The sequence below is a fragment of the Antedon mediterranea genome, chromosome 3 (genome assembly GCF_964355755.1).
Source record: "Antedon mediterranea chromosome 3, ecAntMedi1.1, whole genome shotgun sequence".
NCBI classification, from domain to species: Eukaryota; Metazoa; Echinodermata; class Crinoidea; order Comatulida; family Antedonidae; genus Antedon; species Antedon mediterranea.
This window is the reverse complement of record NC_092672.1, coordinates 4,300,288-4,325,250: the sequence shown is the minus strand read 5'-3', so window position 1 is coordinate 4,325,250 and position 24,963 is coordinate 4,300,288. Positions and strand designations below refer to the sequence as shown.

General features: G+C 31.0%; 2 protein-coding genes across 5 annotated transcripts in view; both read right to left on the bottom strand.

Annotated features, from left to right (window-relative positions):
* LOC140044599 (uncharacterized) overlaps positions 1-15,244 on the bottom strand; it is a 31,105-nt gene extending 15,861 nt beyond the window's left edge. For all 3 annotated transcript variants that reach the window (XM_072089174.1, XM_072089177.1, XM_072089175.1), the window contains exons 1-10: positions 15,194-15,244; positions 7,673-7,850; positions 7,282-7,388; positions 6,212-6,398; positions 5,885-6,046; positions 5,575-5,691; positions 3,270-3,326; positions 3,039-3,091; positions 2,609-2,675; positions 1,783-1,868 (exon numbers count right to left, since the gene is read on the bottom strand). In XM_072089174.1, the coding sequence (XP_071945275.1) occupies positions 1,783-1,868; positions 2,609-2,675; positions 3,039-3,091; positions 3,270-3,326; positions 5,575-5,691; positions 5,885-6,046; positions 6,212-6,398; positions 7,282-7,388; positions 7,673-7,850; positions 15,194-15,216 (1,037 nt within the window). In that variant the 5' untranslated portion in view covers positions 15,217-15,244. The remainder of the gene's footprint in view (positions 1-1,782; positions 1,869-2,608; positions 2,676-3,038; positions 3,092-3,269; positions 3,327-5,574; positions 5,692-5,884; positions 6,047-6,211; positions 6,399-7,281; positions 7,389-7,672; positions 7,851-15,193) is intronic.
* Positions 15,245-15,657: 413 nt separating this feature from the next.
* LOC140043408 (polymerase delta-interacting protein 2-like) lies at positions 15,658-23,707 on the bottom strand. Of its 2 annotated transcripts, XM_072087910.1 has the most exons (11): positions 23,536-23,697; positions 23,233-23,296; positions 22,682-22,779; positions 21,505-21,616; positions 20,572-20,641; positions 19,959-20,066; positions 18,945-19,081; positions 18,606-18,632; positions 18,274-18,399; positions 17,415-17,494; positions 15,658-16,988 (listed from the first exon to the last, which is right to left on the bottom strand). In XM_072087910.1, the coding sequence occupies exons 1-11, from the start codon at positions 23,667-23,669 to the stop codon at positions 16,874-16,876; spliced, it is 1,071 nt and encodes a 356-aa protein (XP_071944011.1). In that variant the 5' UTR covers positions 23,670-23,697; the 3' UTR covers positions 15,658-16,873. The 2 variants fall into 2 exon arrangements, with proteins under 2 accessions (XP_071944011.1, XP_071944012.1); XM_072087911.1 differs by lacking the exon at positions 23,233-23,296 and having other exon boundaries at positions 23,536-23,707.
* Positions 23,708-24,963: the final 1,256 nt, after the last annotated feature.

The window sequence follows — 24,963 nt, the reverse complement described above, 5'->3', positions numbered from 1 at the left end:
AGATAAAATATTCATTGAATACCGAACTATAAAGAGAGAGTTTAATTTTTTTTTTTTTTTTTTAAATTCAATTTAAACAAAGATGAGGTGAGAGAATACAACCAATATCAGTAAAATTCAGTAAAAAATGTTTTGATCGACACCTAACAAATGGTGATTTTGATTAGGATAGTCCACTTTTAGTTATTAAAATTATTTCCTGGAGGTAAAAATGTTTAATGAAAATTTATTAAAAAATTACCTCTTTATCTATCATGACCATAGGCATACATTGAAGAAAACTAACATAAGACCCTAATTTTTTTTTTTTTATTAATTTTACAAATTTTTAAATAATGAAGTTATTTAATGTCTTTTTACAGGAGCCAAACCTCGATTAGCGAAAGCTATTTTTTGGCTCCTTTTCACATATTTTACTATTTGTATGATGTGAATAAAGTTTAAAGTAATTCATGTTTTTTAATCTACTTCTCTGAAAAACAGGACGATATGTAAAACAGGTGCAATATCTATACCTGATTTTTTATCTTGTATAAATTAATATGTTTTTAAATAAATACATTTTTAAAGAATGGTAGCTAAACAGAAGTATGTTTTTGAAATTAAATTCTGTCTAGAATGCTACAGTAATTTCTCATCTGCAATGTATCACTCACAACATCAGTCAACCACACTTAAAAATTGTCAGCAATAGCTCGAATTCAGTTCAGTGACACACACATATTAGCCAACAAACGTACATGAGGCGGAAAATGGCGTGAATGTTGTTTGAGAGATTAAGCATTGGTTTTTTGTTATTACTCGAGTTTGATCGGCAATTCCTCATAATCTGACCTACTCTATGTTACAGACTAAGGAGAGAGGAAATGTGTTACTTGGGAGGCATTTCCTGCCTAAATACAAATGTCAAAATCAATTAAATTAAATGTTTCATGATTTCAAACTGACTATCGACCTTCACCTTAAGGATAGTACACTATTGCATTATTCAGTCCAAAAAAACCCATCATAAAAATTATTCATAATAGTATTAGATAATTTTTAATCACTTTTCTTGCAGGTTCAAACCTACATATTACTCATCGAAATAGAATGGACTAAACTCAGACTAATCAACAAATACTGATTGTAAAGTATTGTAGATAAGGCGCTTTACTTTTAATCATAAAGTCCTAAGTTCAACTCAAGAAAAAACTATATACTGAACAAATATTGGACTACCGTCTGAACACACATTATGTAGATACATATCCTACTGGATTTTGCAACACACCGTTGCAATATAAACATCGATCATTGATATTAGTTGTGGATTACCATGCTTTATAAAGCTCTGTCTACACTATCAAACTTTATGACAAAAAAATGTGATGTGCCTATATATGGACATGATGATGACATATCACTACCATATTTGGGAATATCACTACCATATTTGGGCAAATCTTTTTTGATAGTGTAGACAGAGCTTTAGATACTAAGAATATTCTTGTCATTGCAATGGTTGATTACGTATCACACATGTGACTTGTATGTTTGTCTTGTGAACAGAGGTGCTACCTTGAGAAGGACAGTGAATGAAATCACTTCTGGCTATTCTTGGCAATATGCCTATAATAATAATCGTCCTATCTTTACTAAATTCAGGATTTTGTGGGGACAAAAATTAATTTATACAAGGCTAATGGCACTACTCCTTATTCTCTCCATTACATTCATAAACATTCATTGTAATTAAGATTCAAGGTCCAATCTACTTGATAAAGTTTAAATTTAACTTACTTCCTTTTCGCATTGTTCTCCAATCGATCCATTCTCTTCTCCCATGATTCCATAAGCTTATCATATTTTTCACATAAACCTTGCTCCTAAAGAAATTGAATTTTAATATTAATTTTAACAAAATGAAATCGGTATATATAACTTAACATTACTGGAAAATATAGACATGATTTTAGACCTGATTTGTTTTGTAGGTCAAAGATTTTATTTTTTTTAAAGTGCATAGTTCATTTAGTTATTTATTTTTTTGTAATTTAAAAACATATATCGCATACATTTTATATATAAAGTACAATATTTTATTATCTAAAATTGGGCGATAGGCTGCTTTTGTTGACATTAAGTCTCCAGATATGTATCTACATTCTACAAATACATTTAAATTCTGTAAAAGCAGATTGTGTGTAGACAGTAACATATGATAGTAAATGAGTCATAGATAAGATATTAATATACAAAATGATTTTGTACTTCTGATAGTAAAAGCCTGATGTGGCATTAGACCATAAAATCAATCAAGCATAACATACAACTGACAACATACACTACACTATCAAACTTTATGTGAATATGGACATATATGGACATGATGATGTCATATCACTACTATATTTGGGCACATCACACATTTTTTGTCAAAATAGTTTAATAGTGTAGGTAGAGCTTTACATACTAAAATGGCATTTTGTTTCTGAAAATACTCTTCAAACGAGAGCAACTCTTTTTTTTATACATTGATGGCCGGGAGAGTCTGGGAGTTTATTGAAATCAGCACAGTCAACTTTGAACTTTGAACTTCTCCCAATGTAATGTTATAAGCACTTACTCGTAATTTCCTTGTGGTGTTCCTGCACTTGAGAAACAGAATCAACTTCTTTCTCATGGCAAGATGCCTGCAAAATTAATAATCCATAATTACACTATGATTTGAATGTGTATTGATATACCATATTCTATGGACTTAAGCTCTGTCTACACTATCAAACTAGTTTGACAAAAAAAGTGTGATGTGCCCAATATGTTGGTGATATGCCTGAATATGGTAGTGATATGACATCATCATGTCCATATATGGGCACATCACATTTTGTTTTCACATAAAGTTTGATAGTGTAGACCAAAACTACATTTACACTTCCTATTTCAAAAAAACTTATTAAGTATTATATACAAGTGGGGCTATAACAATTGTTGTTAATAGATTGAGAAATAGTTCTTTACACAGGGGAAATGCAAAATAAATATAAGATACATACGTTTGTATATTTTCTTGATATTGGGAACTGTCAGATGGTTGGTTATACAATGGCTAGAAAAAATAATATAGATTTACACACCAAATTAAGAATAAGTTAACACTAATAAAAGTTAAAAACCAATTTTAGAACCTGTACTTATAATTATAGCCATCAACAGTTTAAATCTCTTAGAGTATTTCTATGAACCATCCAGTTTAATAAATAAGAGATCGTAGCTTTCAAACTTACCAGATCATTCTTAGGCCCCAGATTTGACAACACATTGTGAGATTCCTCAGCTTTTCTCTAAAATAAAAACATTGAAAAATTAATATATCCACAAAAAAAAATTGTTCTCCTCCTTTTTTGAAAGATAGAAATCTAGATGGCTAAAATGCCTTTAAACTCTGTCTACACTATCAAACTTTATATGACAAAAAGGTGTCATGTACCCAAATATGGTAGTGATATGGTCAAAATGGTAGTGATATGACGTCTTCACATTTTTTCTTGTCACATAAAGTTTGATAGTGTAGGCAGAGCTTAAGACTCAATTACTTTCTCCAGTGCAACTACAACATTTATTCATGATATTTGTAATACAATAATAACATTCACAATACATTGTAGAAGGTCTAACAAAACAATGTTTTAAAATAAATATTAAGCTCAGCCTTTAAATCTTTGAAGTGTTGTGATTTTCTCGTCAAGAGGTAAATGCATATTGTAAATAATAGAAATATCCATTATCAGCTTGTGTTTACTTTGACGTTTATAAATTACATTTATATTAGTTTAGTTTAAGGATCAAACAATAAACCAACTAAATCGCATATAATAAAAAATATTCTATAATGTTGACCCTTTTGCACGGACAAATATCATTTATTGTTTTTAAAGCTCTGTCTACACTATCAAACTTTATGTGGCCAAAAAATGTGATGTGCCCATATATTGACATGATGTCATACCACTACCATATTTGGGTATATCACTACCATACTTGTGCCCATCAAACTTTTTTTTGTCAAACTAGTTTAATAGTGTAGACAGAGCTTAAGAAATGATTCTTTTTTTAACGAAAGGCCACTTTAATCAGAGAGCCAGTCAAGTTGAACCAATTTCGGCATGCTTATAGCGCATTGGTAAAGCAAAGCTTGGTCTATGTTTATCATTCGCGGCGACGAAGGCGGCATAACCTGGCCTATATCTTGTCCCCTAAGCAATCATCTTGTATTTATAGGTTACCTTACAGACTACAAGCATCTTATCTACTTATCTAATTACTATACTGTGACATGGTAGTAGTTAAAGTGTTGTTTGTCATACAGAGTGTGCTTTTCGTTGCTAGATTGAAAAAAATACATTTTAATAAAAACATTTTAAAATATCACTTATTACACTGTAAATTATGATATTGCAGCCACGTTTATAGTTATAACTAAATATATACAGAATATACTAAATACACTTATTTGCAATAATAATTTTGTTTTTTAACAGGGATGCGGAATGGAAAGGATGAGAAGGTGAAAGGTCAAACTTTTGGTATAAAACATTATTCAAAATTAAAATCAACTATTATTATTATTATTATTATGCTTAATTGTTTAATTCATTTACTACCTATTTATTTTGGAAATTATTGATATATATATATCTGGTATACATTTCTACATTAAATTATGTCATTTAATTAGAATATTTTGTAATACAATGAATGATATGGTTACGTATATGGAATTAAATGTAGTTATTTCTATAAATTTTAAATATATATATCTATATACAACAATGTTTAACGTCTAATTTTTTATGTTTGTATTAAACAAAAAAAATTCATATCAACTAAATATTTTTTTTTTAATAAAATGAATATGGTCTATTAACACGGATGGGAAGTGGAATGTATAAGAAGGTGAAAGGTCAAACATTTAGTATAAAAATTATTCAAATTATTTAATTCATTTTCTACTTATTTATTTTGGAAATTATTGATATCAAAATGTAAACATTTCTACATTAAATGATATCGTCAAATAAAAATATTGAAAAAAAAATGAATGATATGGTACATAAAATTAAATGTTATATTTACAAAAATATAAATCATAAATATAAATTTCAAATGTATAACAATAACGTCTACTTCACGAATAACTGAAGCCACAAAGAAACAGATATCTAAGCTCTGAGCATTTAGATGCATCAAAAGACCACAACAACCTGACCTCCATTTAATGAGCTCACTGGGAAGGCTAAATAAAGGTCAAACCAAGTCACATGATGATACGAAGGAAAATGAAGTGTGTTAATTTCACTGAAGCCAGGCGTAGTTCTAAGCATGGCTTACGTACGCAGCTATGCGACTCATCTCGATCATATCTATAATTAATATTCACAATGATTTTTTTCACTTGAGACGTTTTTATTGATTTTGAAGATATGAACAACAAATTAAGAAGTAAAGAATTCTATTATAAATTTAGTAGCTATTGATGTGTGTAATTAAAAAAATTATTAAATTTTATATGAATTTTATGAATAAACATACCCTGTTTTCAGCATAAATCATCTGTATCACGTTTTGTTGCTTGGGCTCTGGACCGGTATCATTTGTGGCCTCCTTGTCTGTTTTAGGAGGTTTAGCTGCCCTCCGCTCGAGTTCATCCTGGAATGTAATATTTTAAGATAGAAATATATTTGAAAGGTATTCAGAAGACACACTGTTATGTTAATGATAAGAAAAATAGGGCAGTAAATTAGGCCCAGCCCTCCTGCGGCCCCCCTATTTAAAAATCCTGGGTCTCCCATTGTGCAGGTTTATCATTGCTTTTGGTAACAAGAACACACATGTACCCTACCTGCTTCTGTTTAAGGTTCTTAATCTGGGTCTCTACTATAGAGATCTCTTTATCTACTTTGTCCATACATAACACCAACTCGTCTTTGGACAGTTTAGAAGCTGCTTCTTGGTCACATGGCGTTGGTGAAATATTCTCGACTTTAGGTATAAATGGTGGTTCCTACACAAAAACAAATAAGTTTTATTTTTATTTATCATTCTTTCTTTTATGTACAAAGATCAATACAACAGTCAAATGAAATCTCTGCATTATCAGAGGGTGATTTTCAGTTTATTCTTTAAATTAAAATGAATTCCACAAGAGAATGTTATTATAAATTGTCACCTTCTTTATCTCTACTGCTTGTACTTGTTGATCTGTGGGTTGGTGAAGTATGCGTATCGATTTTTCCGCATCAGGGTCATTCAAGCGAGGGCGCTTTGCAGATAGGACCTCAGGCACTTCCATATGCGCTGCAACTGCCAGTTGATTGGCTGCCCCAAATTCATGATGCCGATAATACTCTGCAGTCCTAGAATAAATGCATGATTCATTAAAAACAAATGAGGTACTCTTGTTGTATGGGTGAAAATAGTTTCGTGTAAAATTATAAGGGCTATTTAAGAAATTACAGAGATCTAACAAACTTGCTATTAAATACATGAATAGATTGATATACAAATGATTGTTGGCAACGTTTAGTGTTTTGATTCAGAGTGATCAGTCTACCAGTTTAGCTAAGTTTAAAGAATTTATTTGAGGGTGATTGGGATCTTGACGAATTTAATATGTATGCCTGTTTGAAACTTAATAGACTGCGCCCAAAGTCAGGAAGAAAAATCATCAAATGTTGCAACAACATTAATAAATATATCACAGCAAGCGCAGCTGTAGTTTTTCAGTTTTTGTCAAATCACTTGCATCATTATTAATAATTGGCTAATGATCTACCCCTTTGATAAATAACAACTGCATGTGCAATTACAAACAAACTCTCCCAAATTGGAATCCCTGAAAACTAGGAACTATCCATTAAATTGGACTGTCTGAAAACTGAGAATATTCCACAAATCTATGAGCATATTTGCAAATTCTCACTTAGGCTAAAGGAAACATTCAAAATTTAAAAAAATCTCCTATTTAGGCCTAAGTATAAAGCAATTTAAGGGAAATACTTAAATATTTATGCAATTTAAGGGAAATACTTAATATTTAAGGGAAATATCTCAATTTAATTATGAATGGTGAATACTGCTACTGGACTCTTTGAAAACTCTCTCAAAATGGGATTGTCTGAAAATTGAAAAACTCGCCCCTAAAACTAGGCTCATTGAAACTGTACACTATTTTTTAGCCAAGCACAAAATGACATTTCAACAATTAAACTTTAAAAAGCAAATGGATTGAAATCTCACCTATCAGCTGTTTGGTGTCCATGGAACTCTGACAACAATGAAGGACGCCTCCGATTCATAGAGGGGGCTCCATATTGAGAATCTCTGTGATCCCAGGAATTGTATTCCTGCAATATCAATAACAAAAATCATCTTTTAATACACTTTCAATTTCATATATTTATATCACAATTGCTCATTGTGAGAACACAGGCTTTCAATATTATTCATTCAATCGCTATAAAGCCAAGCTACACATTCTGCAATTGTTTTTTTATTTTCAATCCCCACCGCCTGATTTGAAGAAATTAAGAATCAAAACGCCCCAAACTAAGTACTGCTTTTTTGTGTTAAGCCTATAACATTATTTATTCTATCACCATCAAGGCCAGCTACCTACTGAATATATTACCTGTTGCCTTAAGTCTTGATGCCCATGTCCTCCATAAATACTGGCGTACGGAGTCTCTCTAACTGCATAATGCGGGGTTTCACGAGGTGGAAATACTGCATATCGGTGCAACGAAGGACTAAGGGGGCGCACTCTTTTATATACATTCATCTGATCGCGCTGAGATCCACCTGGCATCCTGAAACAATAGAAAGAGTGCAGTCTACATGTAAATAAGAGACAAATTATATACTTTGGTAGCATTGAATATGAATAAGGGACAGTCTCAAAATTAATTTGCATATTTTTCTGAAAGGTTGCGTCATCCACACATCGTTGTCCAATAAACAACTTAACAACTAAATATTGAGATGGTCCCTAAAACATATTAAAATTTTAATTCTTTAATTTATGACATGAGAAGAAAAAAAACACAATAATAGAGTACAAATAATATTACTTAACATGCTACTAAAAATTAAATAGAAAACTTAATTACAGCTTCCACTGTGTCATGATATAATAGCCTCCTGTGTCAATAGACAACTGAATTTGACTCCAATAACAGCATTAACATAATGTATATTTTCTTATTCTATCTTTAACAATGACAGGTCATTATCAAACAAAAGTAATAATAATGATAGATGCCTGGTATTGATTCAGTCTTCACTAATGAGTAAAATAAAACATATTGCAATGTCAACAACAATGCATATTAAAAATGGTGAAATGTCATAAAAATGACCTTGACAAATAATATAAAAAGTACAGGCTTGCCTGTGAGCCTTACACATTATAAAATTAAACAAAAGATTTGTAAGATATTTCTTTTCCTTTATGTTTATTTAAAGACGTATTGTTCCCCCAAAAACATGAAAAATGAAGATTATTTAAATCAGACTTTGAATAGGTTATTTTGTAGTTTTAATAAAAATTTCTGTAATCACTTCCGTAGAAAAAAAAAATGTTTTTACCTATAAAATAACATAATAAATGGTTAAACTCAACCAAAAATCCATTGGCTGGCAGCCAATTTGACCATCTTTTGCTTTACAACATTATAGTTTTTTCAGGTAAATAATTTTGTGGATAACTAAATTGTGAAAAAATGGCATATGCAACAAAAAAAATGTTAAACATTCATTTCCAGGAGGACAATACATCTTTAAGATGAGCCAAGAAATGAGGATTATAATTTCCATTATATTAGATAATAACTGTAAGTAGTAGACTAAATACTACCAAATAAAATTGCGTTAATAGCTATTTATTAACTGATCTGTGTGGAATCTTTCATTCAGTTTTAAATGAATATGCAGTACATACTAAGTAACTATTACAATGCAGCCATGAATAAATTATTACATTGTAGTAGTGTTATTGGAACTAATAAAAGAACAATGGAATATTATACACTGTTATTAAACAAAAACAATTATTGTATATTATGATTAGTAGCAAGAGGTCAAAGGGCATTCTTATAATGAATTTGATAAGTGTGATTGGAAATTTGTCTAGTTCTGGTTGGTTGTACTGACATTGAATAGTAAAATGAAAGATAACAAAAATTATATAAAAATAAAATGGTTTTAGATTAAGAGTTTTGAATATTGAAAATGATCTTGTTACTGTAGGTGTACTGCGAACTATTCGATATTCAAATCTCTTCGCTGAGTGTGAAAAAATCCTATTTTATTGCGATTTTCCGTTTTGTATTTGTATATATGGAATATTTAATCTGAAATCAAGTGATCAATTCAATTCATATGGCGGTTGGCACTAATGTAGAATACAGTGACATAAAAACAAGTTGTGACAATTGAGGAGAAGTGAACATATTGTAAATTGCATACATTTGTTAATTCTCCTAGTTAGCACGCTCTTCTGTATATGTTTCCTATTCAAAAGACAGATTGTTCAGCAGTTAAATGTATAATAAGGCCATGTAAAAAAAAAAAATTGTTGATCGTCCTTTTTTTTTTTTTAAAGTCAGGAGGGAGGGAGGCTTTTTTTTTTTTTTTTTTTTTTTTTTATTATAAAAAAGCAGCAAAGTATCATGAAAGTGTAACGATTCGACAAAATGTTGACATGAAGCGAAAGGTCAAAATAGTAAATATTGGTATATGGTTCTGAACTGCAGTATCACAAAATGCAACATGGTTAGATATACTGTATGGTAAGTGTTCATTCACATTTTTATTCAGTTTCAGTATAAAGACTTAAAACAACAAATGCACTAGGCCTAGCATTTTGGGGCATCGTAATTTCGGGAACTGTAGGTGTTTGGACAAACTTAATGAATTGGGCCGATACTTTGATCATACCATCTCCCTTTCCGGGCTTCCTATCGCTGGCGTACACTGTAGGCAACGTAGGCCTATCGCCAACGACGGATTCACCGTCGAACTTCCCCGTGTACAATTCAACATACAACTCTGAAAATGTTACATCAGCCGTGACTTCGCAGCCAAACCAATCTTTAATCGGCGAACTACTACCCTCGCGGGTAATAGAAAGTACCACAAAAGGCATTTAAGCTGCGTAAATACGTATCAATAAAGATCTATTGTTCGCAAATCACGTGTAAAAAGAACCCACGCTGTACAGCAGGCCAGCAGGTCAGCGAAAAAAATAAACAAAATCAAGCTACATACCCGTATCTTGCACGCGCATATTGATACTATCGATAGAGGGCCAGATAATCGAGATGAATTTCTGAATTTTGCGATCGCGACGACCGATCTGAGGTTGAAAAACGGGATTTTCGGCCGGATTTTCACGGTTCAAAAAAAAATAATTAGGCGGGCCGATTTTCGATGTCGAGCGAGGACGATCAACAACCTTTTTTTTTTACATGGCCTAATTATGTTAATTAATAAGTTCCCTGATATTGACATTATTATTTGTTTAAATAGTACCGTATATATAAAGTTACTTTTTTTTTTTGGAACTTTAAAGATTTTTTTTTTTTTTATTATAGTGATTTTGTATCTAGGCCCTAAGGAATATAACTTTATTTCGTCCAGAAAACAAGTGGAAATAATGGTGCTTAAAGAAATACAGTACAACAAATCAATTCTACTCTAAAGTTATCAACACCAATACCCGTCTTTTTAAGTACCGTAATTGGGCCGTCCTCATAAAATATTGTGAATAAATAAATAATAATATAATAAAATTCTTGCACTTACAGGGTCAACAGTTGGTACTAAAAGTAATCACTACAACTTGGACTTCCTTATTACATCCCTCGGTCAATTTCATTCGAGCCATTTGAGCGTTATTATTGCCAACTGACATAATATTGTTGTTTTTTACCATTTTCAAAGCTTTATGACCGAAGACAGCTGGTGTATTGTTCCTTGATTGGGGTACCGCAATGTACGATGTCAAATTTAAATACAATTGAATTTGTTTGGCATTTCACATTTTTAAATTTAACATTTTTTATACCTAATTTATGGTATGATGAATGATTTATTTGGGTTGAAATGTAAAATATTATTAATTTTGATTGATTTAGTAATATTAAGTAAACAAATTAATCTAATTATATCAAATTAATTTTTCTTAAAAGTTTTAAATATCAAATTCAAACTGTAAAGGTTAAATATTAAATAAGTAACATAATAAAACAGAAATCAATTATTTATTTTTGCATATTTGTATGCTTCTAATTTAAATTAAAAATGTTTTGCAGTGAAATAGCTAATGGTCGGAAAACAATTGTTTTTTTAACAACCAAATCACACACTGCGACGGTCTTCAGGTTCACTACGCTGAGACTAGTCTGGTGGGATGAAGAAGGATTAGTTTTACCAAGCTTTTTCATTCAAAACCATCATTTTCAGTTATCATAAAATAAGCTATAACATTCAATATAAACAATGGCTAGTTATTTATTTATCTGAAATTGTTTATTATCAATTTTCATTATAATAAAGTAAATTTTTTTATTTCTAAAATTCAAAATAAAGTGATTAAAATAATAATTGACTCTTATTAGAATTAAAATGTTGTAATTATTTTATGAATTGTTACACTCAGCTGATAAAAATAATATTATGATAGCTAGAAAAGAGGGAAATGTGATAATTTGTTTTTTAAAAAATGCAAAAATTATTATGAAAAACTGTACTTAAATACAATGTCGATGAATGATAAAGTAGTTGATATTTACAACAACCAATATTGTAGCTGAACCCTTAACCCCTTTCACAGGGATCATCTTAACAAAGTATTATAATAGCCTATTTATTTGAAGTGTTTATGTAATACCTTTAATTGTAATACAATCAAACTATTAAAATATATAAATTGCCTTTATTCATCCATTTTATCATCATATAATAATGATACAATGCATATACTATTTATTATTACAATTTATTAAAGTGTTCTGAACAATTAGTAAATTATAAAATAATTACCGAGTTGATCCCTAATGCAGGGATCATCTTCTAAAAACAAAATTGTATGCAAAATGTATTGACATTTCTTGTATAGAAAAAATTATTTTGTTGGATCTACTATGGAGGTTCATCTACTGCACACGTTATGAAAGAATAAAATAGGTTTACCTAAATCAGGGTTTCTTACTTTAATGATGAAATGAAAATAATTACTTAATGACCTTTCCAAAAGCTAGGGTAAATGATACTTTAAAATATCAATTTGCTGGTGACATTTACAGTTTAATCAAGCCTTGTATTTAGTTAACCCCTTCATTCATATTTCAAAACGAACATTATAAATCAATCTATATTTTGATACAACTGTAAAAAAACATAAAGCTCATCTTTTTAGCCTGAAACGGATAATGCAAAATAAAGAAAACACTTTCTCCTCATTTATTACAAAAACATTTTTCACTGTAAAAGACAAAAAAGATTGGCATAAGATTTGATAGAGTGGCATCCCCTTCAAAGTTCAATAATAAAATCTGGCATTTTATGATGATTCAGGGATGAAGAAGTTCTAAGAAAAATAACTGAATAACTAAATATCCCTTGAGTATGATTCAGGGATCATCTTAATAACGGATTGGTAAATTCAGCAATTATGTTCTGTAAAACTAAATAATATACCAGATAATAGGACTGAACCATACTGTAAGTAAATTGATAAAGACGTACCATTTATGTTTAGACATGTATATGAACAATTTACTTTTTGTGTGCAATAAATGTAAATGACTTTTGAGTGCAAATTGAAGCTTGGCGAATGGTTCTAATAAAAAGAAGTTTTTAGTGGGTTTCTTTTGACCTGAAATGTAGACAGGGTCTCAAAGGAATGATGAATCTTACTATGGTGTGTGCTATGCAAATTACGTCTAGGTTTAAATAAAAACATACAAAGACATTTGATGGTTGATTGGTGGGATTTAGTCATTATTTCCTGTCAAATAGTCCCTGGGTAAGAAATACATTCCATCTGGAAAATGAAGGCTTTAAAATATCAATAAAAATATGCAATTAGTTTGAAATCATTTTTACAATATTATGGTAGTTTTCTCTTTTCGAAAAATTTATTTGGATGATAAAATGTGTAGTTTGATGGGGCCATTATCATATAATTTGCAATTCCTGAAATGCTTGGCAAATTGATGTATTGTTGAGGCATATACTGTAGTTTTGACGCAAGCTATACTGTAGTATTAGGTAAACAGTTTTAACTGTTTAAAATTCCACAATATGATGTGAATACGTGGATAATAAGATTATACACACTTACTCTGAATAAATATGTAATGGAAAAACCCCAATAAAAAAACTAACATCATCGATCGTCTATTAAACTTTATGTGACAAAAAAAATGTGATGTTCCCACTATACGGACACGATGACATCATATCCCTACCATATTTTGGCACATCACACTAATTTTGTCAAACTAGTTTGATAGTGTAGACAGAGCTTTAATATAACAGAAAAAAAATCCCCCAAAATATAGCAAATAAAAACCAAGTTAGATTACAGAACAGTACATCAACAAAGCCAAATATATTATAATTTAAATACAAACCTGGAATTAAATATAAATATGAATTAGTATTTGATTTCAGATTTTTTATTGTGCACTTTAAAATAGTCTTTCAAGTGTAATATTCTTAAGTATTATGTTACTCTCTAGAGTAACTGCTCATATTCCATTTGATGGATACTGGACAGATGGTAGTAATGACAGCAGTACAGAAAATTATACAAATAATTTATTCCAAAAATAAAGACGATGAAAACAATACATTGTTGTAGTTGTGTGATACAGTAGGCTCAAAACCAGTATAAATGTTGGGAAATCTGTCTTATTCAAGGCGTGAACACCATTCTCATAAAATATTATACATTTAGAATTTTGATTTTCATGTAGACTAAATTTAAAGGTAGTTCCAGTCCTGTGTATAATATCTAGTAAAATCTAGTGGGCTTGGCAATTTTATGTGTCTACTGCATGCCACTTGCTAGTAAAATATCAATATTGTAGCACTGTGGTCTAGTTGGCAATGAAAGGATAAAGCCTAAGATAAAATTTGTGAAAGAAAACAGAAATGAAAATGGATTATATACTGTTTAGTAATAGTAGTAAAGGAAGAAGAGACACGTTGTGTCTCCCTCCAAGTGAGTATGAATCATCAATCAATCAGAATCAAAATACTGATTCCCACTATAAATTAATAATTAATCCCACTAAGCATATAAAATGCTGACTCAACAAAAATACTTGTTTTAAATACAAAAATAAATACTGTAGGTACAGTTTATAAAATTAAAACTTTTGAATATGAACAGTATATGTTTTTGCATGCTTTAAAAAAAAACACTAACTAATTAAAATAATTCATTAAAAAACAGATTTGTTACCCTTAAACATGCTAGTAGGGTCAAATAATTTATTATGTAAATGTACTTATATAGGCCTAGGCATCATGTTCATGCAATTCATTTTCAAATGTATGCAGTAAAAATATGGGAAAATATCCATTTTGATATAATTAGGCCTAGATTTGATTTACACAACCTTTTACATGCTAGGCCTAGGCCTGAAGCTAGCCTAAATAAACTGCTGCAGAATATCATGTTCATGCAGCCAGGTGGTGTATCACGCAGGGTTAGGTTAACACACTTTTTGAGCAAAATGATATCATGATGGTAAATTAAAATAAACAAAAAAACACTATTCATTTTACACCTTTCTTTGAGCTAATCTCTGGGTTTACACAGGTTTAAATATTACATGTGCATGCCCCTATTTAGTAAGAGGTGGTTATGTACTGAACAACATAAAATGATTTTGAGGCTACGAAATGCTAGGCCTCTAAATTAAATATTAATGTACGTTTTCATATCGGACCACCACAAACAGTCCTCTCGACGATGGACTAATCACATCGATGATAGGGTGGCTGGATAGGCAATGGAAAAATTCAATTTTACCTTAAAATATTGTGCAAATAATGCATTAAATGTGTAACCACACAATTAATAAATAATTATATAACTCATTGTGCATGTTTAATATAAGTTTAGAAGAAGTATTACCTGTCCTTTGGCGGCCTGGACATTGCATCAAATGCGTTCACGAAAAAATTCGGCGGCCATCTTTTCGTCTAAAAATGATGACGTCACACGGCGTTGTTTTGAGTTGAATGCCCTTGCGATCATCAATGGGGATACGACTTATGTTGAGTTCTTTGTTTACATTTTTTGTTTCTTTGATTCATGGTAAATGAATAGTATTAAAGTTTTAAATAAATACTAATGCAATTTGAGTTTTCTTCGAATTTGCATACACGTCGGTATTTAATACCCCTACTTTTCTAACTAAAAAGTTTCAGTTCAGTGTCCGGAGGATAGAGGGCCTACTTTCATTTTTAAATTTCATTTTAATTTAAAAAAAAAAAAAAAAATAAAATACGCATTTTCTTTCATAGATTTTTTAATAACCTCATGTTGACCCGTGTGCACTTTGTATGGGACAAGAACAAAAATAAATAAAAAACAAATACATTTGAAATTTTTTATTTTTTACGTAAAATTCATGATATTTCACAAATAGGGTTAAATCATGCAGTTAATCAACTGTTATTTTTCTCGCAATTAAGCCTATTGGGACTATTTTGAGGTTGCACAATCAAGGCACTTTTTTTTACTCATCAAACTAGTAAGTTTCCGGTTTAAAATAAAAATTTTCAATCAAAGTACAGAAAGAAAGACAAAACTACAATTTATACTTGCAAGATAAAAAAAAAAAAAATTTGCATAGTTAAGGTCAGTCATATTTTTAATCAAAATCATTCTCCTCAATTTAAATGCTTTTGATTATATAAGTCACAATTTCTAAATTATGAAATATATTACTGTATTCAGACTGCAACTTCAATAAATATTTTCTACAATATAATATCAACAGATGCTTAGGTTAAGCATATAGTACATGTATACATATACATTACATCTTTTGATATAAACCTTAATCTCTGTCTACACTATCAAACTTTTTGTTTACAAAAATGTGATATGCCCATATATGGACATGATGATGTCATATCACTACCATATTTAGGCATATCACTACCATATTTAGCACATCACACTTCTTTTTGTCAAACTAGTGTAGACAGAGTTTTAAACTTAAATTTTTTCAATGTGCAACAATAAAATAACTTAAAGGTCTATTTATACTAGGACCAAATATACATTTATTTTGTTTTCTGTAGAAAAAATGTATACTTTATTTATCTCCGTTCATAATAACCCTAGTATGAATAGGCCTCAATTCTTGGATCAAAATTGCTTAGTCTAACAAAATTATTTTTAAATACATTTTTATTGTACACTCCAGTATTTATAATAATTCTGTTCACCCTGTATAACATTCTAGACCTTAAAATTTAAATTTTGAAATATGTATTATGCAACTCCACGCGATGTGATATTTCAATGTGAAGAGCCTCTCAACTGTTATTTCTTTAGGTGATTCTGCTTAATTATTTTACCTTTTCATCTGCTGATATATCTGATATATATGATTTCAGAAAATTGAAATAGTTAACTCGTTCAAACCAGAAAACCCTTTCCAAACCACAAAATTCTAAAAACCATATTTTGGGGCAGTCTGTGCGCGAGCGAGTTGACGGTGTTTTAAATTATCAGCCGCAAAAAATCAACAATTTGATTATATTGCACATATCATTTTATGGAAGAATTTGATTTTTAGGATTATCCAAAGAATCCGTGCGGATTATTTGTTTCACTTTGTTTACTTTCCAGCGTGAATGGTGGTATACGGCAATCGAAGGAATATCCATCATTTCGTTCCATACGGAATGTGCCCCTGTGGAAAAACAGAACAAAAGTTTCACTACCTTTTATCATAGCTATTCTAAGAAACCATGACAACACCATGTGATGTTACTGTAACTGGCTAAACATGTTCCCTAAGCCCTTGTTTCAGGAGGCAGGATAACATCATATCACTACTTTTGACAGATCTTAAAGCCCTGTCTACACTATCAAACTTTATGTGACAAAAAATGTGATGTGCCCATATACGATGATGCTGATGATGATGATGATGATATCACTACCATATTTGGGATCGTCACACTTTTTTTGACAGATCTTATAGCCCTGACTAGACTATCAAACTTTATGTGACAAAAAAAATGTGATGTGCCCATATATGGACATGATGATGGGCACACACTTTTTTGTTTGATAGTGTAGACAAAGACTTGGTATACCATCACGCACTACTCACCACATATGTCCGCTTGGTGCTTGCAATGATACGTGACTACTGTACTGAAATGCTGGCTGTTCTTTAGATAAAATAGGTTCCTTTAACAAAGAAAGACATTTATCATGAGTTTTGAACAGAGACTTTACTTAATAAATTAGCAGGAGATGGAAATTGGTGTAGTTGTGGTAGCTCTCACAATTGGGGAGATGGTAATTGGCTAGTGCTATCACGATTCATAAAGGCCAATTTACACTGAAGAGTGGTAACGGTAAGAGTTAAAGGTAAGGGGAAACCTGCGTAGCTTGTCCCATTTACATAGCGCGCCGAATTCACAAGCAGTGTGGTTTAAAGTATGTGCTTGTAGGCCTCGAGGCTAATGCATGTTACAGGTACTGATGGCCTGGACTAGGCATATTATGATTGGTTGTCCGTAACGATTTTTATTTTATTATACAGTATTTATGTTTTTGCTTTATGTACACGACAACTAACGATCAAATAACAGTTTTTCACATCGCAACTTATACAACGTAATTTTGAAAACTTATACAACGTAATTTTGAAAACTACAACCATTTTTCTATATACATACAACGTACATTTCTAGTCTAACAAAAAATTTCTAAACTTTCTATTATTTAAAAGTCGAAGATAGCCAGGTCTCGGGTGCATTCTATTGTCGCCACAGATTGATATCTTCATCAGTACTTCTATGAATGGATGATTAGGTGGGAACACGAACGCTAGTTGATCATACCCAGTACCGTTTGATCGTACGATTAATCGGAAAACTACCATACGGCAGAAGCCATACGCATTTATAACAATAACAACTGTGACCCGCACAAGAAGCAAAAGCTTCCTATCTAAAACTAACCTGGCCAACAACTCCTCTTCCTCTCACAGTTTCTAATGTGCCTGATAAGCTGAATATCCTCCAATGTCGCTCTCGTAACTGAACAGTTTCTTTACCTAGGTTCTCAAGTCGAATACAGTACCTCCACTAGGAAAAACAAAGGTTGAGATATACTTACGAATTGCATCATTATAATTAAGCTACTACAGTATAAGATAATTTACAATTTTTTTAAGCATTGTGTATGACAAGATACCAAAGTAATATGTTTTCATTAATGGGGCTATATGAATCCATAAAGGATAAAGAAAACCAGAACTAACATATAAATTGGTTGCAAGTATGTGACTTACCCAGTATACACTGGAATCCTCTGAAACCTACAACAAATTGAATTACAGTACCATTAATAAGCATGTTATTTAAATATTTCAAATGATTATGAGTCTAAAGCTTTGTCTACACTATCAAACAAGTTTGACAAAAAAAGTGTGATGTGCTCAAATATGGTAGTGATATGCCCAAATATGGTAGTGATATGACATCATCATGTCCATATATGGGCACATCACATTTTGTTGTCACATTAAGTTTGATAGTGTAGACAAAGCTTTAGTTCAATTAGAGATGAGACATGATATGATCATTCATCATGTTTTTCTTTTTAAATAATGTTCTTAATAAAAACTTACCCTAGTACCCATGTAAAAAGGTATGACAGTGACCCGTACATTCTCTGTCGTTTCACGGTGAACGTCGGACAACTCTAACCAGGGGTGGTTCTTTTCCTGCCACGCTTTAAGAGTATCTTTTGCTACGAAAGGTGGTTCTGAAAAAATAATCATAAATTATATTTCTGAGTTGCAATTGGAAGTTAAAACATATTAAATAAAAGTTTGGAAAAATTTGCCATTTTTCAGGGATATTAAGAAGAATTTTATAGAAAGTGGTCTGGACAAAGTGACTTTTTAAATATGTTAACAAAACTGTTTTTGAGTATTTTATGGATGTTGTGTACTGTGTAAGCAAAACATTTCAAATACAGGTATAGTATTAATAGAAAATATTATAATATCTCTAAAATGTAAAAAAAAAATAAATACAAAATTATAATATTCTACTACTAATTTTTCGGTGTAAATTTGAAGACTTAAATATAGTGTTATAATCTTATAATGTATCTAGTTATGATGTATTTTTGTAAATAATTTTAATAAATTAATAATTTAATAAAAATTCATAGAAATTATCAATACCATTGTAGGCCTACTTATTATTTATTCCATGTTATATAACACCTATATAAATTCCTGTCATTTGATTGGACGAATGTGGGTCACATGGCGTGCAATAGTACGCACTATTCAACGATCGTTAAATAGTACTTTTTGAAACATTTTTGTGTACGAAAAAAAAACGTCTAGATGTTATATAAAACAAATAATGAATGTTTTGTATTCATGTAATGGTACAAATAATGGCACTTGGTGAATGATGAAAGGTTATATCAACTCGGCTTTGACTCGTTGATATAACCTTTCATCATTCACCTTGTGCCATTATTTGTACCATTGCACTCATAAACATTCATTATTTGTATATTATGTTTCTATTGATTTGTGTGTTTTGATTGTACTGCTTTTAATTCTTCCTGTAAGAAGGTTAGTTTATAGATGTACAATAACAGTTACACAGTTAATCCATACCTTGTCCTGATTTTAATTCCAGAAACTTATCAAACAGCTCATGCTGTAGTGGAGTTTTATCCGCCGATGAGTATGGTAAAATATCTTCATGGGCAACATAGTCTAATCCTGGGAAAATAACATACTATAGTTATAACAACCATTGAGGTTATAAAGGCATAGTGACTGAAAGGTCCATTTTTTTTTCTTCACATATTTTTTTTATTTTATTGTTTATATTTGTATGGACGCACCACCGAAAGATGTGTGCCACTGATTCGAAAGTGAGTACCAATAAATTACTGACTTCCATTAAATGCCCAGTGTTTACTATAGATGTTGATGTATTGTTACAGATTTTTATAATAGTGCCCTCTATAGATTTATTAGTATACTGAAATATTTTTAAATCATTATAGCACACTTTATTGTTTGGCTATGCTTTTACTTCATCTTTTCAGGAAAGAGTGTGATTTCACTCTTCCCTACTTTTAGAGGTTAGGAATACACATTGGGGTAAAGTTTGGAAGTATGTCTGACCAAATCAATGTACATGAACATTTTGGGGATGCAATCAAATCAGTATTACATTTGTAATATTAAGTCAAGGTAAAATGATTAAATCTCAAAATACCTGGTATGGCATATAAAGACCTGTTGTTGTCTTGATTTCCAAGGAACGTTACGGCTTCTGTTTGAGCTCTCTGAAAATTAAATATAATACTGTACCAGTGCTATACTCATATCTGTATAAGGAATGTATTGAAAGTGTGTTTATGCTAGAAATAACATAAAACCAACAAGACAAATTATAACTCCACTCCTACAGACTTGTAATAAGATACTGATAAGATTAATGTAGAGCATCTTGTGTATATTATGTTTGTCTTGTGAACAGAATTGCCACCTTTGAGAAAGATAGTTTGTTTGTTTGTTTTATCTTTATACTGGGTGACCTCTTCAGTCAAAGACTGATCTCCCAGAGGGCCCAGTTGGTGATCAGTGGCTGTGATGTACTAATACACCGGGGTGACCCCCTACTCGTCTCGAAAGATGTACTAGGTTCTTTAAAGTGCACACGAGCAAGTTGTGTACACTGGACCTACGGTTTATAGTCCTTATCCGAGAAGACTCGTTCTACCACCAGAACCATGGAGTGAGTGAGCCTCAAACCCCTGCCGATGTTATGGCTACGTGATTACGTAGCATAATAGTGCCGATTCCTTGAGATTTATAACTAACCACTTTATTTTAAACAGTCATAGACAGAGAAACAGTGTTTTCCAGCAAATATTTCTGTTTGTTATTACAGTATTGTTAGAGATTCAGCCACTCTGTAGAATTTTCATTTTTTTCAGTAATTAGCTTTTGGATTGATATAAAAATAACAAATGCTTGCAATGGACAATGAATAATAATAATAATGTATAAAGAACGCATATCCACAGAAGTGCTCAAGGCGCTACCAAAATTGACCGTGATCATGGGTTATCATGGCCAATAATTACATCTATATACATATCAATTGTTATTATTTTATCCTTTTACATAATCAATGATGAATTACAATGAATGGACAATCCCTAGAATCAATGAGAACTTGATAGTAAGTCTGTGTCTTTCCCTGGACCTCTTTGTTACTGCTGTCAATGTGTTCACCGTCAATTTCATTCTGTGAACTAAATACAGAGATCAAAAAATATGATAAAAATATAATACAGTAAATAGCTTGTTAAAAAAATTGTTTATGTTAAGCTCTGTCTACACATCAAATTGTATGTGACAACAACATGTGATGTGCCCATATTATAATATGTGTAGACAAAGCTTTAGACTCATAATCATTTGAAATTTTTAAATAACATGCTTTATTAATGGTACTGTAATTCAATTTGTTGTAGGTTTCAGAGGATTCCAGTGTATACTGGGTAAGTCACATACTTGCAACCAATTTATAAGTTTAGGTTTTCTTAGTCCTTTATGGATTTATATAGCCCCCATTAATGAAAACATATTACTATAAAAATATAATACAGTACATAGATTGTTGTAAAATGAAAATATGCCTCTGGTACTGGTGTTCATGCTTATGTCAAACTTTTTTGTTATCAAACTTTATGTGGCAAAAAAATGTGATGTGCCCATATATGGAAATGATGATGTCATATCACTACCGTATTTAAGCATATCACTACCATATTTGGGCACATCACACTAGTTTGATAGTGTAGACAGAGCTTTAGACGGTTTGCTTATTTTGCAAACAGTTTATTACAATTCATTTTTAACTTTAAGTAATCAGAAATTTTGTTATACTAAATGGACAATTTATTTTCATATTATTAACCATACTATCACTACCATATTTGGGAAAATCACACTTTTTTTTGTCAAACTTGTTTGATAGCTCTAGATGGTTTCATTTTTTTGCAAATAAATAGTTCATATTTATTATTAACTTTGGGTAATCAGAAATTTAGTTATAGCCAATTTATTTTCATATTATTTATAATTTGTATTTCAATATATTTATTTTATTTTTTTAAATTTCTGCCAAGTTAAAAACAGTTATAAAAGACAAAGAAAGATGATCCAAATCAGACAAACTGCAAACAAATGTTTGTGTGTTTTTTTTTAGATCTAAAGTGTTTTTGAAGCTGTACAAATGGCTTTAATAAACTTGGGTAAGTTCATCGATCTCTTCTTAACACAACTACATTCTTGGTTGTTACATCATACTGTACCTTTCAGTATTTTTATTGCCTACATCTCGGTCATAAAGTCTTGCAAGCCACGGGAATAACAAAATACCTCTGTAACCAAACACTTTATGAAGAAAGAGCTGAAAAAAGAAAAAAATGTTAAAACTATATTTATTATAATATTAATAATATATATTATATAAACTATTATTTATTAAAAATAAAAAAGCGTCTGTTAATAATTAACGTAGTCGTAACAGAAAGTTACTGTATTTTGATACAGAATTGCTTGTTTAAATACATTATCACATTCATTCGGAGTGGAGTTGTGACTTGGTGGTTATGATGCTTGGCTACAAGGACCAAATTACTCCACTCCCAACAAAGACTTGTAATAAGACTTTGTTTATGTAGAGCATCTTGTGTATATGTTTGTCTTGTGAACCTCTGAGGGTCCCTAATGATCAGCAATAGCTGGATGGATCACCCTCATTAAATATGGTTTAAAAAAAATATTTAAAAAAATCTGAAATTATATATCCCATCATGATATTTATTAATTAATAATACAAATAAATGAATGAAAATCTAACCTGTCCAGTTGGATATTTTCCCTGTGGCTTTGGATTTTCCAGCTTACCTACTGCTTGTAATTTTCTTTAAAAGAATAAAACAATTAATAATTTTAGCCTAGAGCCTAGCTTGCTGGGCATACCAGGCCCGGCCGCATGCAGCAGCACCTCCTCCAACAACATAACTCAGCTGCGTTGCGCTGCTAACCAGCCTGAGTAAACTACTTTTCTAGCCAGGCCTAGCTCTAGCTCTGGAGTAGGCCGCCTAGGCCTACCTAGTGAGGCTAGTTCATCGTTTGAGAGGGTCGTCTAGCCTTCGCTTACCTTGATGCCAATCGACGGTTCCATTGTAAATTAATACCACCAATTGACAGAAATGCAGCATTGTGATGTTGACGTAAATGTGCATTAATTATGCTGTAATAAATACAGTTTTTTAAAGTTTTTGCCATCGTCATCCAGCAGGCCCTAGCTAGAGCGCCGTTTAGCAGCCTTTCGTTCCTTCACGCATCATCAGAGCAGCAGCACAGCGAGCTATATTTCCTATACCATCCTGGCTAGTTGAGAATTCTCAACTATTTTATGTTTTTTTCTACCTTTCTGGAAAATGATATAATCCAAATTGTATTAATACTACCAGTAATAAATATTTAGAAACACTTGCATACCTTCACTAATTTTAGTTGTTTGTAGTTTAAGACAATCTTAGTGATATTTAAATGAAAACAATACGATAAAAACTATTGTGTCTGTATTTTACAAGACTATGAATTCCGTATAACGTGCATTGTGGGTACTTCAATTTTTATAGAAAAGCTAGGGAATCCTAATTTAGTAGGCAACATATGGGGGCGGGGCAACCAAACTTGCTTATCAAATCAAAGCACAGTAAAGCAAAGGATAAAATTAATGTACGATCCAGTTTACCACTGTTCTCGACTATAGTCATTTTGGTATACTTGAGCACAGTGATAAAGAATAGGATAAACTTAACAATATACAACAAATAGCATTAATGTACGATCCAGTTTAACACTGTTCTCAACTATAGTCATTTTGGATACTTGAGAACAGTGATAAAGAATAGGATAAACTTAACATTATACAACAAATAAAATTAATGTATGATCCCGTTTAACACTGTTCTCAACTATAGTCATTTTGGTATACTTGAGCACAGTGATAAAGAATAGGATAAACTTAACAATATACAACACATAACATTAATGTACGATGTAGTTAAACACTGTTCTCAACTATAGTCATTTTGGTATACTTGAGCACAGTGATAAAGAATAGGATAAACTTAACAATATACAACATATAACATTAATGTACGATTCCGTTTAACACTGTTCTCAACTATAGTCATTTTGGTGAGCACAGTGATAAAGAATAGGATAAACTTAATAATATACAACAAATAGCATTAATGTACGATCCAGTTTAACACTGTTCTCAACTATAGTCATTTTGGTATACTTGAGCACAGTGATAAAGAATAGGATAAACTTAATAATATACAACAAATAACATTAATGTACGATCCAGTTTAACACTGTTCTCAACTATAGTCATTTTGGTATACTTAAGCACAGTGATAAAGAATAGGATAAACTTAATAATATACAACAAATAGCATTAAGGTATGATCCCGTTTAACACTGTTCTCGACTATAGTCATTTTGGTATACTTGAGCACAGTGATAAAGAATAGGATAAACTTAATAATATACAACAAAAAACATTAAT